Genomic DNA, 13,524 nt, shown 5'->3' on the forward strand with positions numbered 1-13,524 from the left:
GGTAACATGATTAGTGCTTGAGTGATACCAGTCTGTAATTTCACCATCTGACAAAACATATACTGAACTGTTTAAAAAGGACTTGTTAAAGACAAGAAAAGACACTGCCAAAAGATGGCTGCCACAAGTCATCTGATGTCTGGTATTGCCAGTGACCAGCTTCTGGAAGGTTCCGACATGGACTTACAAATTCAAACTCTGCAATTCGATCTGAGACAGAACAAACTACTTAAAAAGGCAAGGCCACCTTCCAAGGTGAAGGTGAAAAAATGAACAAGGCACTCTCAGGGGAGTATAAAGAGAGGGATTTTCCTATAATTCAAAGATCCATCGAAATTCCTCACAGTCTTAAGGAAGAGATATTAAAATGCAAGCGCTGGATATTTTAAAAATGGCTGTCACTGACAGACCCACCCAAAGTCCCTTGGAAATACACAATGGGTGAAGTATTTCAAGGCGAGGTTGCAGCCACTGGAGAGAGATTACAAGTGACAGGATGTCAAGGAAGTTGTGCTCTCCCTCTCTGTTGAAAAAGTGTGTTTCACATGGTTCAAGAAGTCAATGTTACCAGAAACCTACCAGCAAACCCAGAACTCATTAGAAGTGCAACATCTTCACTTCCCAGAAACCAGCTAACCTAAATCAGTCACAACGTTTAACAATCTATGCGTCAAGGACAAGCAAAGGATACTCAACCATATATTCTTTTAACTTTCTTTTAATCGAACTCTAATTTCCCCTATTTCTGATGCCTGTGTGTTTGACATCATGATTTTATTACTTTTTCCCTTGGGTTTAGTGTTAATAAATTTGCTCTTTCTTTAACGCAAGAAACCGTTGTCTGATTGGCTCCTTATTGCTCACTGCTTAAATAGTTAAATACCTTTAGATTCGGAAAAGGCACATCCTCATGAAAAAGAAACTTAAACCTTTGTGACCAGCCGAGGAGGCTGAATACCAGGGGGCCTCCACTCCTTCTCATCTGGTCATAACATGAGTGAGGCTCAATATCTATCTTGCCACATTGATTTGGATGACGTAGGTGAGGGTGGTATTTATTAATGAGTTGCTCTGGAACATCTTTTTCTCCACCCTCTCTAGACAAGTTTGATCTAGTTGAGTCTGCATGTGTTTTTGCCAGTTATCTTGGTCTGTGGAACAGGCCTGGTTGAGATTTTAAGGTAATGCTTTCTATATGGTTGCCCTATATTAAAAGGACAGGCTAATTCTGGCACCAGTCCTACCTCTAGGGTGGCTGTCATACATGGTAATAGGTATAATCAAAGAACAGATTAACCGGTCATCCATTTCACAATGTGGTACAGCTTCAAAAACAGAAACACACTCCATTCTACCAAAATGTATTTTAAAAATTTCTCACATCCAAGTACAATTGCCATGGGAGTATCAATTTGTACCAATGTTTTTATCTTGCAGCCCCTTGCCTATCAGGAACTAGATGAAATTAAACTAATTTCAGATCCTTATAACCAGCAAAGAGGCGATTCTCATCAAAACAGCCTGGACCATGTCCCAGGGCTGCAAAGCTAACATCTAGCCCACTGCAGCATCCAGTCCCCAAGGAACAAGGAGAAAATAAACATGGTTTGAGTAGATCCTCTTCACTGACCCAAACATGAGGATGAACCAAATGAATGGAACAAGTATTTGTATTCAAACACATTTCCTCAACTGTACAGTCAAACTGGTCCATAGTTTGCAACCTTCTCAATGGTTAGGTACTATGTCATATTTGAATTCACTAGAAATAAGAAATAATTATAAATAAATAGATAACTACCGATATTGAATTTCATCCACTACTTTCTCAAGGTGTGAAATGTGAACAGATAAAATAGTATGGCTGCCATTCCCATTTCTCAAGCTTTTAAGCACAATACTAAAATAACAAAAACTCTCAATTATTCTTTCCCTTCAAGTGCAAGTCAACAATGCAAAATACACTTCAAACTGTACATCCAGTTGAATATATATTGGTGAAGAGCTTTACAAATTCACCAAATATAACTCTTCACTTTGTATGAGTTCCAAAATGTTGCTTATATACAAAAATGAATCAAATAGTAATCTTGTGTACTTTTTTCAGGACATGATGTTCTAAATCTTCCAGTGATGCCAAGTTTAATGACTAACTGTAAGGCAAGCTGGAGTATAGATCTTCACTGTCTCATCCCAGGCACAGTCTGCAACCTGCAATGAAAGCATGAGAGAAGACCTGAGTTAGTTGTTTTTCAAATACTACATTTTTAAAAATTCAGTTAATAAGATACCAAATCAGGCTGGGAAGATGGCAAAATCAAAACTGATTATCAGGATGGTACAATATCCAACTGGGAGAATTAATAAGTAAAATTACATTGTTGTTGGGGATGCTAAAGGAAAATTAAATAAAATTGATTTTTTTAGACAGCATATTTTGACTTCAATCTTTCAATGATGCCGTGTATAATGCACTCTATTGGATTAGCCTATCAATAGAAAAACAACACTTAAGCATCCCAAAACTGGTTCCACACTGCATTACAATATATAGGTTTTACATACATTGAATCGAAAAAATATGATGCATCAGGCTGCCTTTAAAGTAAAAGGTATATTAGAGGGATGTAAATAGTGGTGTCCCTCAGGGGTCAGTGTAGATTGATCTCAAATGGAAAAAGGGAAATGTGAGGTGACATTTTGGGAAGAAGAAAAAAACCAAGGAATCGTACAGTAGATGGTAGACTTGGGTGGAGAAGCACAGAAATTTAGGCATTTAGATACAAGAATCTTTAAAAATGAGAGGATCAATTGCTAAAGCTGTAAAAATAAAGCATATGATATCCCAGCTTTTATAAACAATAATTTTATGCAGGATAATGCTAAATCTATGCAAATCACTGATTAGGTTTCAAGCTAGAATTGTATTTTCAGTTTTTGGTACCTTTTGGAAAGATGGCAAGACATGGAGATGGTGCAGAAGAGATTCACTGAACTGATACGAGGGTTGAGAAACTTTAGTTATGAGAAAAGGCTACAAAAATAGGGTTTTTTTCCAACAGAATGAAGATGATTAAGAGGAGAACGAATTGAGGTACTCTCCACCCTCACTGTGTTGAAATTCTGTCCTCCAAAGTCCGAAACTCTTAAAGGTTTCCAAGGGAAACCATGTTTAAAATAGCTTGTTAGGCTTTCAGCTTTGACTGAAATCTGAACTATTTTACCTTGTTAAGGGTGTAGGAGCAAGCCTTTGGTTTAGTGGTAACATTCCCACCTCTAAGTTAGAAGGTGCAGGGCTCAAATCCCCAGTCCAGATAGTCACTGTGAGCAGGGACCAAAGCACTGGCTCTGAATTCTGGGTTGACACCCAGAGGCATGCTCATCATTGCATATGCATGGCTTATGGGAGCCCAGAAAACCCTCCCTTTGTATAATCTGATTAGCCATTTTATCGGCTGGTATAAAAATACGACCGTGGAAGGAGCAATCATTAGCCTGCCAATTCTACCATTAGTTCACATTATTTTCCAAGGCAAGAATGTAAATATCCAAAAACAGCAATCTGCAAAGGCGAGTTTCACCAGTCTGCTTCCAAGTTACTGAATCATATTTGCATATTGTGTCCCCACAGAAAACTAATCTAAATCAGCCCAACTGAAATAAACAATCCTGGGTGATGTTGCGCCCCCTCTTTCCATAATTTAGGTTAATACTAGTCCTTACTGTGTTATGGTAGATCAGGAAGAAATTAATGTTTCATCACTGAAGCTGAATTTACTTCATCTCCAATAAACCTTTGTTCAGCAAAGTTTCCATTACCTGTATTCTATTCTCATTTTTCCAGGTCAGGGTTACTTTAGAATTAGAGGTCCTTAATTCAGATGTGTATCCAATATTTATGTTTCTTGAAATTTGGATGTTTACTCAACCCAATCTAATCTCTCATTTGGATATTAACAAACTGGAACCAGCGAGATGCCATCTCTCCTTCTAAATGTTATCTCAGATGAATGCTCGAGTTGCAATGTGTTAGGGTCATTCAATCAATTTGCATTCTGCCACAGAGTAGATGTTGTGAGCTGACTCACTCTTACACACATCTCCCCTTCCATCAACAAAGTGAATACAAACCATGATCAGAAATAACAAAAGGGGGAAAAAATACAAAAAATACAATTGCATCCTTTCATCATCTGAATTCTCAATTAATTGCCTGACTGTAACAGCAGCTCACTATCCCTTTGCCTACTTTTTATACTGTACAAAATGCGGGCGATGAAATCTAACCACCCACGCTTTTCTTAATCATGTTTGTTCCCTTTGATAAGTCTCTAGTGAATGTTGCCAACGGTAATCTCTCCATTAATTCATTAAGGCACTACACATCTGATCCATTAACTGATTTAATTCTGTTCTATGGCTGCTGTTTCCAATTCATCACCATACTTTAGACTCAGCCCCAAGGGACCTTTCACAGCACTCTTGGGACAATCTGATAAATCAATTGTAGATTACAGCGATAATTCATTAACTTTTGTTTCTTCCAGTTGAAAGGAGAAGAAAACTGGATGCACAAGCTTTATTCCAACTAGGCACAAAAATCTGATGTGATCACTATTTGTGTCAGGTTGACAGACAAAATAAAACCCTCAGTGTAGCTGCATTTTCTTTGTAGTAGTAGTATTACCATTTTTCACACATTCATATTTCACCAGTTAAGTACATGCATTGCCTCAACACCTATTCATATCTTTGTTTTGGTTTTGAAACAGTTGAGGTGAAGCATGGCTGATTATTGTCCTATTGGCTTGAGCACCTGCTCTAAAATTAACACATTGTTTCTTTCAAGCGTTCACTTTTTAAAAGCTCATATGATCATCAGTAGGGAGAATACTCCTGCCAAATATGTTGAGAGAGGTTTTCTTTTTCAGGTAGCTTCTTTCCTCTTCTCAAGGCTCTTGCTCTGGTGACAGCCCTTACCACTGTGCTCAAATAGTAATTCTTCACCTGAGCCCAGTTAGCAAATGCTGGCAGGTTATTTGACTGTGGAATGCATCACACCCAAACCCAATAGTTTTATGCTTGCTTATTTTCTGGTAGAAGTTGATGGATAATGTTCAGAGGAGAAAGCAGGGCTCATTGCTCCCCAGTATGCTGCTCCAATTGAGGTTAGCTATCTCAGCACCAACTCTGAATGAAACCTTCAACTGTTCTGGTCTGCATGGCACAGTGCCACATCAAGCAGTAACATTATTAAGCTGATGAGGCAGCTAATAATATTTCACAAAAAAAAGCTTGCCTTAGCAAAAAGCTCAGCTGATGTTTCAGTAAACTGAACACACAAGAGCAATCTCTGCAGCCAAACGCTCAACTCCTTTTATCTCCTCTGTTGGTTTTATGCTGATGGCGCTAATTAAGCGCGATCTGAAGAACATTATATTTAGCTGTGGAGTAATAAAAGGTGTACTGAGCTGAAAAAATGAGTTGCTTTATATTGTTTCATGATGCAATTTCCCTTCAGCATTTCTAGTCTGCTATTTCTTCCAAACCAGGGATCTGGAACTTGTTTACAGGTTTTCTATTAATTCATTTTGATCAACTGTTGAAGTAGTTAGTCACGTACCTGACCAGGGATATGTAAGCTGAAATCAAGGCCGCATACAAATTCTGTGTGGTGCTCCACTGTTTCAATTGCCGAGTCAGGCTTGGAAACATCCCAAAACCTATGAACGAAAGCAAACAAATGCAATTAGAGTAATTGAATGGACTTAAAATCATATTTTAAAGTTATGACGCAGTACTCCAAAGAACAAACTGATCCATGTGTCATGTAACTTATTCAGTTATTAAAGCTCCAACTGATACAGATGTCCAAATAAAAGAATCAAGTATTTCAGTTTGATGAAGAATAAAGTTAATAGTACAATATTTCACTTCTTCAAGAAGCATGTAATAACAAGATATTTCAAGTACAGTACCACAAATTGCAAATAGTTTAATTCATTTTATATTGTGAAATAAGATTTACTGCTAATTTTGTTTAGCATCAGAGACAGAAGAGATCCTGTGCTGGTGGTCAACTCCTCTGAATTTCAGAGGTTAACGAACACTTGAGACAGAAAAGACACATCCTAAAACATTTCAGTGAACATTACAAACATTTGTTTTGATAGCTAAAGCAGTAGCCATACCAAACTCTCAGCTCACCGCTTTGTGCTAATTTCAGTACTACAGAAACTTGAATGTTTGTTACTAATCATTCTCAGGATGTGAGTGTCGCTGACAAGGCCAACATTTATTGCCTGTCCCTAACTGCCCTTCAGGTGAGCCATCTTGTTGAACCACTGCAGTCCATGTGGTGTAGATACACCCATAGTACTATCAAGGAGGGAGTTCTAGGATTTTGACCCAGCGACAGCAAAGAAACAGCGAGATAGTTCCAAGTCAGGATGATCCGTGGTTTGGAAGGGAACTTGTAGGTGGTGGCGTTCCCATATGTCAGCTGCGCTTGTCCTTCTAGGTGATAGAGGTAGTGGGTTTGGAAGGTGCCGTGAAAAAATCTTGGCGAATTGCTGCAGTGCATCTTGTTGATGGTACACACTGCTGCCACTGTGGTGGTGGAGGGGGGAATGTTTAAGGTGGTGGATGGGGTCCCAATCAAGCGGGCTGCTTTGTCCTGGATGGTGTCAAGCTTCTTGAGCGTTGTGAGAGCTGCACTCATCCAGACAAGTAGAGCGTATTCCATCACACTCTTGACTTGTGCCTTGAAGATGGTGGACAGGTTTTGGGGAGTCAGGCAGTGAGTTATTCAATGCAGAATTCTCAGCCTTCCTGCTGGCACTTATAGCCACAGTATTTATATGACTGGTCCAGTTAAGTTTCTAGTCAATGGTAACCCCCAACCCCCAAGAATGTTGATAGAGGGGATTTCAGCAATGACACTGCTGTTGAACACCAAGGGGAGATGGTTAGATTCTCCCTTCTTGGAGATGGTCATTGCTTGTGTAGCACAAATATTACTTGCCACTCCTCAGCTCAAGCCTGAATGTTGTCTAGGTTTTGTTGCATGCAGGCACAGATTGCTTCAGTATCTGAGTAGTTGTGAATGGTGCTGAAAGCTGTGCAATCATCAGCAAACATTCCTACTCTTGACCATTTGATGGAGGGCTAGGCCTTTTTAAAGCAGCTGATCATGGTTGGGCCTAGGACATTATCTGAGGAACTCCTGCATTGACGTCCTGGAGCTAAGATGACTGGCTTCAACAACCACAACCAGCTTCATTTGTGCTAGGTTTGACTCCAACTAGTGAAGAACTTTCTCCCGAATTCCCTTTGACTTCAAGGAGCTAGGGCTCCTTGATGTCACACTCAGCCAAATGCTGTCTTGATATCAAGGGCCGTCATTCTCAACTCACATCCAAAATTCAGCTCTTTGGTCCATGTTTGGAAAAAGGCTGTAATGAGGTCAGGAGCTGAGTGGCACCGGTGGAACGCAAACTGAGCATCAGTGAACAGGATATTGCTAAGTAAGTGCTACTTGATAGCACTTTCGATGACACCTTCCATCATTTTGCTAATGATTGAGAGTAGACTGATGGGGTGGTAACTGGCCGAGTTGGATTTGTGCTGCTTTTTGTGGACAGGACATACCTGGACAATTTTCCACATTGCCGGATAGATGCCAGTGTTGTAGCTGTATTGGAACAGCTTGGCTAGGAGTTTGGCTAGTTCTGGAGTACAAGTCTTCAGTACTATTGCCGGAATATTGTCTGGGCCCATAGTCTTTGCAGTATTCAATGCCTTCAGCATTTCCTGATATTGCATAAAGTGAATTGAATTGGCTGAAGACTGGCATCCGTGTTGCTGGGGATCTCAAAAGGAGGCCAAGATGGATAATCCACTTGGTACTGCTGGTTGAAGGTGGTTGCAAATGCTTCAGCCTCATCTTTTGCACTGATGTGTTGGGCTTCCTCATCATTGAGGATGGGGATATTTGTGGAGCCTCCTCCTCCAGTGAGTTGTTTAATTGTCCATCATCATTCACACCTGGATGTGGCAGGACTGCAGAGCTTTTTGATCTTTTGGTTGTGGGATTGCTTAGCTTTGTCTATAGCATGCTGCTCCCACTCTCTGGTATGCATCTAGTCCTGTGTTTCACCAGCATGGCACCTCATTCTTAAGTGCACCCAGTGCTGCTCTTGGCGTGTTGTCCTAACACACTCCTCATTCAACCAGGGTTGGTCCCTTGGTTTAATGATAATGGTAGAGTGAGGTATATGCTGGGCCATGAGATTGCATATTGCGATTGAATACAATTCTGTGGCTGCTGATGATCTACAGCACCTCATGCATGTCCAGTTTTGATCTGTTCTGAACATATTCCATTTAGTATTATGGTACCATAGAAAGGTTATGGTGCAGAAAGAGGCCATTCAGCCCATCGTGTCTGTGCCAGACAAAAAGAGAAAAGAGACATGAAAATGCTGTAAAAGCTCAGCAGGTCTAACAGCATCTGTGGAGAGAGAAACAGAGTTAATGTTTCGAGTCTGTATGACCCTTCTTCAGAGGTAAAGAGAAGTAGAAATGTGATGAAATTTCTACTTCTCTTTAGCTCTGAAGAAGGGTCATGCAGACTCAAAACCTTAACTCTGTTTCTTTCTCCACAGATGCTGTCAGACCTGCTGAGTTTTTCCAGCATTTTCTGTTTTTATTTTAGATTTCCAGCATCTGCAGTATTTTGCTTTTATCTAATAGAAAAGGGAAACTAACCACTAATTTTAACCCTACTTTCCAGCACCTGGTCCGTAGCCTTACAGGTTACAGCACTTCAGATGCAGATGCAGGTACCTTTCAAATGAGTTGAGTGTTTCAGCCTAAACCACCAACTTAGGCAGTGAATTCCAGATGCCGACCACCCTCTGGTTGAAGTTCCCAGAGATTACTGCCCTATTGTTTTTGCACTCAGAAATCCATCTACATATCTGCTCTTCTAACTCCCTTTCACTATTTGGGGGTCTATAGTACACTCCTAGAAGTGTGGCTGCCCCTTTTTCATTTTTGAGCTCAACCCAAATGCCACCATTTGATGCTTCATTTAGTATCTCATCCCTCCTCACAACTGTAATTTGGTTCTTTAACCAATAACGCTACACTCCAACCTTTTTTATCCCCCTCTCTATCCTGCCTGAAAACTCTATATCCAGGGATGTTGAACTGCTATTTTTGTCGCTCCTTAAGTCAAGTTTCCGTGACAGCAATGGTATCATGCTGCCATGTGTCTATCTGTGCCCTCAGCTCATTGGCTTTATTTACTATGCTCCTTGCCTTTATATATATACCTTTTAACGCCAAATTCCTGTGCTGTATACTTTTTAACCTGTGCTGCTTCTTTCTTTCAGAATCGCTCACTGTCTAGCTCATGTTCTCCACTCTGAATTTGCCCTCAGGCTCCCATTCCCACCCCACCAACAGCACTAGCAAATCTCCCTGGGAGGATATTTGTCCCAGTCCTGTTCAGGTGTAGACCATCTGGCTTGTACAGGTCCCACCTTCCCCAGAACCAGTCTCAATGCCTCAGAAATCTGATGCCCTCCCTCCTACACCAGCTTTCCAGCCACGAGTTTATTTGCTCAATTCTCTTATTTCTATACGCGCTTGCACTTGGGACTGGGAGTAATCCTGAGATTACTGCATTAGAGGTCCTGCTTTTCAATCTCATTCCTAGTTCCCTAAAGTCTGCTTTCAGGACCTCATCCCCTTTCTTACCTAAGTCATCGGTACCAACGTGGACCACGACCTCTGGTTGATCACCCTCCCCTAGAAGTAGTGCCACACAACACGATGGCGGGTACGCTCAGACAGGACTTCGTCTCCACAAAGATTGTGCAGTGGTAAGTCCTAACAATACTGTCATGGACAGATGAGATTGTGATAGGTTGGTGCAGGCAAGGTGAAATTCATTTTTCCTTCCTGTTGGTTCTCTAACCTTCTGCCACAGCCCTAGTTTGGCGGTTACATTCTTCAGGACTCATCCAGCTCAGGTAGTAGTGGTGCTATTAGGCCACACTTGGTGATGGACTTTGAAGTACTCCACACAGGGTACATTCTATGCTCTTGGTCCCCTCAGTGCTTCATCCAAGTGCTGTTCAACATGGAGGATTACAGGTCCATCAGCTGAGGGATGCTGGTAGGAGGTAATCAATAGGACGTTTCCTTACCCATGCTTGACCTGATTCCATAAGACTTCATGGGGCACGGAGTCAATAGGCAGGGGTTTCTGTACCTGCTGGTGTTGGGCATGCTCGGTGGCGTGAGTGAACAAGATGGCGAGAAGGCTAAAAATCGGTTTCATGACATCGTGAAACCTGTTTGCAATCGTCCGCTTAGCGCATCGATGGTGGGCCGTGTTACCTGCCATCGGACGTTAGGAAACTCATCGTAATACATCTGCATATCATTATAAGGGTAGCCTGCTGGATGCATCCCCCCACCGCTGGATCGCCCGTCCACATCAGCGTGATTCTACATAAGTAACGTGCGCCTGGCAAGCTGCACTTCACTCGGGACTTCGAGGTTTGTTTGTCTACCTTGCTTCGGGCAGCACTCGCAGTCATCAGCGCTAGGATTCACAGACAGCACCACATCACTTTTAGAGGGGCTCATATGCAGGTCTCTACCTGCCAGACCAGCCATAAGGCGAGTGTGGCTTTGTATGGCTGCAGGGCTAGGGCTTGCTTGGGAAGGGGGAGAAGTGGCCTCAGGCAAGGGAAGAGGCTGCAGGGTGAGGGCTGTACTGGGGAAGGAGGGTATCCCAGGGTGTGTGTGGGGGCACAAGTTGATCTGTGCAAGTGGCCTCAAGGTGGTGAGGGTTGAGGAGGCAGTCTCCAGAGGAGGTGAGGCCAGGTGGAGATGTGAGGGTGTGTGTGAAAGAGTGAGTGGTGATGTCCCTTGAGCTGGCAGTGAGCGAGATGCCAGTGAAGGTGTGATGGGCTTGAGTGTGTACGTTTAGAGTGATAAGATGGTTGTCTTACCCTGGCGGCACGGATGAGATCATTCATCCTCTTTCTGCACTGGATGGCCAACCTCTTCAGTGTAGCATTGGCACTGATCACCACTGTCATCGCCTACCAAGCTGGAGTGGTAATGTTGCTGCCCCTCCTGCGACCAGAGTAGGGCTACAGGCCTCCACGGCATCCAAAAGGCGCTCGAGGGATGCAGCACTAAACCTTGGGGCTCCAGTCTTCTTGCCTTTTGGGGCCATGTCTTATTTGCAGCAGTCCCGGGTTGGAAGCACTGAGAGGTGTGCGCACGGCTGTACACATCGGCTTACAAAGTCTTGACATAAGATTCATGACATTTTTTTCCTTATGCATTTGAGTAATTTACTTCCTTTCCCCTTGATTCATTTACATTCTGAGCCAGCTGGATATGCACTTTCTTTCAATTTAGTTAAGTACAAAAGCATGTTATGGATTTTCTTATATGGACTAGGTCCAAAAAAAAGCAGTTTGCTATGCAGTGTAGGAAAAGACAGCTTTACAAGGCTCCCTGAATGAAGAATATTCAACCAGTAGATATCTGAGCACCTGCCACCAATGAAATTTGAATAGTCAATGATCAAGAAGTTAACTCATGCGTACCATCTGGCTACAATCATCATCAATTTGTGTAAAGATGCTTTGGCCTGTAAGCATCATTACATTTTATTATATCATTTTATGGGTCACATTAACAATTAAAAATATGTAGTCTGATTGTTTTACTTTACTTTATTAATCACATTGCCATTATCAAAGACAAAGATAGGTGGAGGGACAGGTAGTATTGAGGAGGCGGGGAGGCTGCAGAAGGATTTGGACAGGTTAGGAGAATGGGCAAAGAAGTGGCAGATGGAATACAACGTGGGGAAGTGTGAGGTCATGCACTTTGGTAGGAAGAATAGAAGCATGGACTATTTTCTAAATGGGGAGAGAATTCAGAAATCTGGAGTGCAAAGGGACTTGGGAGTCCTAGTCCAGGATTCTCTTAAGGTTAACTTGCAGGTTGAGTCGGTAGTTAGGAAGGCAAATGCAATGTTGGCATTTATTTCGAGAGGACTAGAATATAAAAGCAGGGATGTGCTGCTGAGGCTTTATAAGGCTCTGGTCAGACCACATTTAGAATATTGTGAGCAATTTTGGGCCCTGTATCTCAGGAAGGATGTGCTGGTACTGGAGAGGGTCCAGAGGAGGTTCACGAGAATGACCCTAGGAATGAAAGGCTTAACATATGAGGAACGTTTGAGGACTCTGGGTCTATACTCGATGGAGTTTAGAAGGATGAGGAGGGATCTGATTGAAACTTACAGAATACTGAAAGGCCTGGATAGAGTGGACGTGGGGAAGATGTTTCCATTAGTAGGAGAGACTAGGACCCGAGGGCACAGCCTCAGAGTAAAGGGAAGACCTTTTAGAACAGAGATGAGAAGAAACTTCTTTAGCCAGAGAGTGGTGAATCTATGGAATTCATTGCCGCAGAAGGCTGTGGAGGCCAGGTCATTGAGTGTATTTAAGACCGAGATAGATAGGTTCTTGATTGGTAAGGGGATCAAAGGTTACGGGGAGAAGGCAGGAGAATGGGGTTGAGAAACTTATCAGCCATGATTGAATGGCGGAGCAGACTCGATGCGCCGAATGGCCTAATTTCTGCTCCTATGTCTTATGGTCTTATGGTCTCTTATCTATTTAGTTAAACGAATTGCGAATTGCATTCAGCATCTGTTAACAAGGTGCAGGAGAATTTCTGTTGGAATGGGATTTAATTGAACCTGCCGGAGCAGGCACGATGGCAGGGCCGCCGGGAGAGCTGGGCGGGAGCATTCTCATTAGATTCCTGGCGTAAGGAAAACTGCCCCTAATTAAGTTGGGGGCAGGAAGGGCCCAAAACAGGAATCCTGCCCGCTGGCAGAATGTCAACGAGGCTCATTAACAAGCAATTGGCACCAATTATCCCTGAGCCCACTCCAATTTAGTGGTGACTTAGGAATTAAATGGGAGCTGCACGGCCCTCTCGCACCTCTTGAAGGCCGTCCAGCAAACTCAGTCGGATGTCCCAGCAGCCTCCTGGCAGTGGTGGAGGGAGGGCAGGGGTGAGGGGGTCCCTCTTTGTCAGGCACTCAGTGCCTGATTGAAGAACCCGTCAGTTAAGGTGGGGGGGGGTGTGCCAAAAGCCTGCTCTCTCCATGACGCCCATCCCGCCCTCACTTTTTGCCTCAGGTCCCTCATTGATCCTGGGCCTCAGGTGGGTGCATTATCGGCAGCTGCCGCTGCTCCCGGTGGTGCTGATAGCAATGAAGATCTGCCAGCCTCTGACTGGCCAGCATTTCTCAGTGAGCGGGTTTTTCCACCCCTTGGATCTTCAGTCTTGGGGAAAGCCTGATGGTGGATAGTTAATGCCTGATGGACATTTTAATTCTGCTGGACCTCCCCCACAGAACTGGCAGGGAGTTCCCACTGGTTCTCCAACTTGTGGGCAAAACTTCCATCG

The 13,524-nt window shown here is 42.9% G+C and overlaps 1 protein-coding gene across 1 annotated transcript in view; it reads right to left on the reverse strand.

The window, feature by feature from the left end:
• Nucleotides 1-1,349: 1,349 nt before the first annotated feature.
• Nucleotides 1,350-13,524, reverse strand: part of pex7 (peroxisomal biogenesis factor 7) — a 149,189-nt gene continuing 137,014 nt past the window's right edge. Inside the window, exons 9-10 of the mRNA XM_078542342.1 lie at nt 5,624-5,723; nt 1,350-2,211 (exon numbers count right to left, since the gene is read on the reverse strand). Coding sequence (XP_078398468.1) covers nt 2,143-2,211; nt 5,624-5,723 — 169 coding nt within the window. The 3' untranslated portion in view covers nt 1,350-2,142. The remainder of the gene's footprint in view (nt 2,212-5,623; nt 5,724-13,524) is intronic.

This window comes from Cetorhinus maximus, chromosome 5, assembly GCF_964194155.1.
Source record: "Cetorhinus maximus chromosome 5, sCetMax3.hap1.1, whole genome shotgun sequence".
In the NCBI taxonomy this organism is placed as follows: Eukaryota; Metazoa; Chordata; class Chondrichthyes; order Lamniformes; family Cetorhinidae; genus Cetorhinus; species Cetorhinus maximus.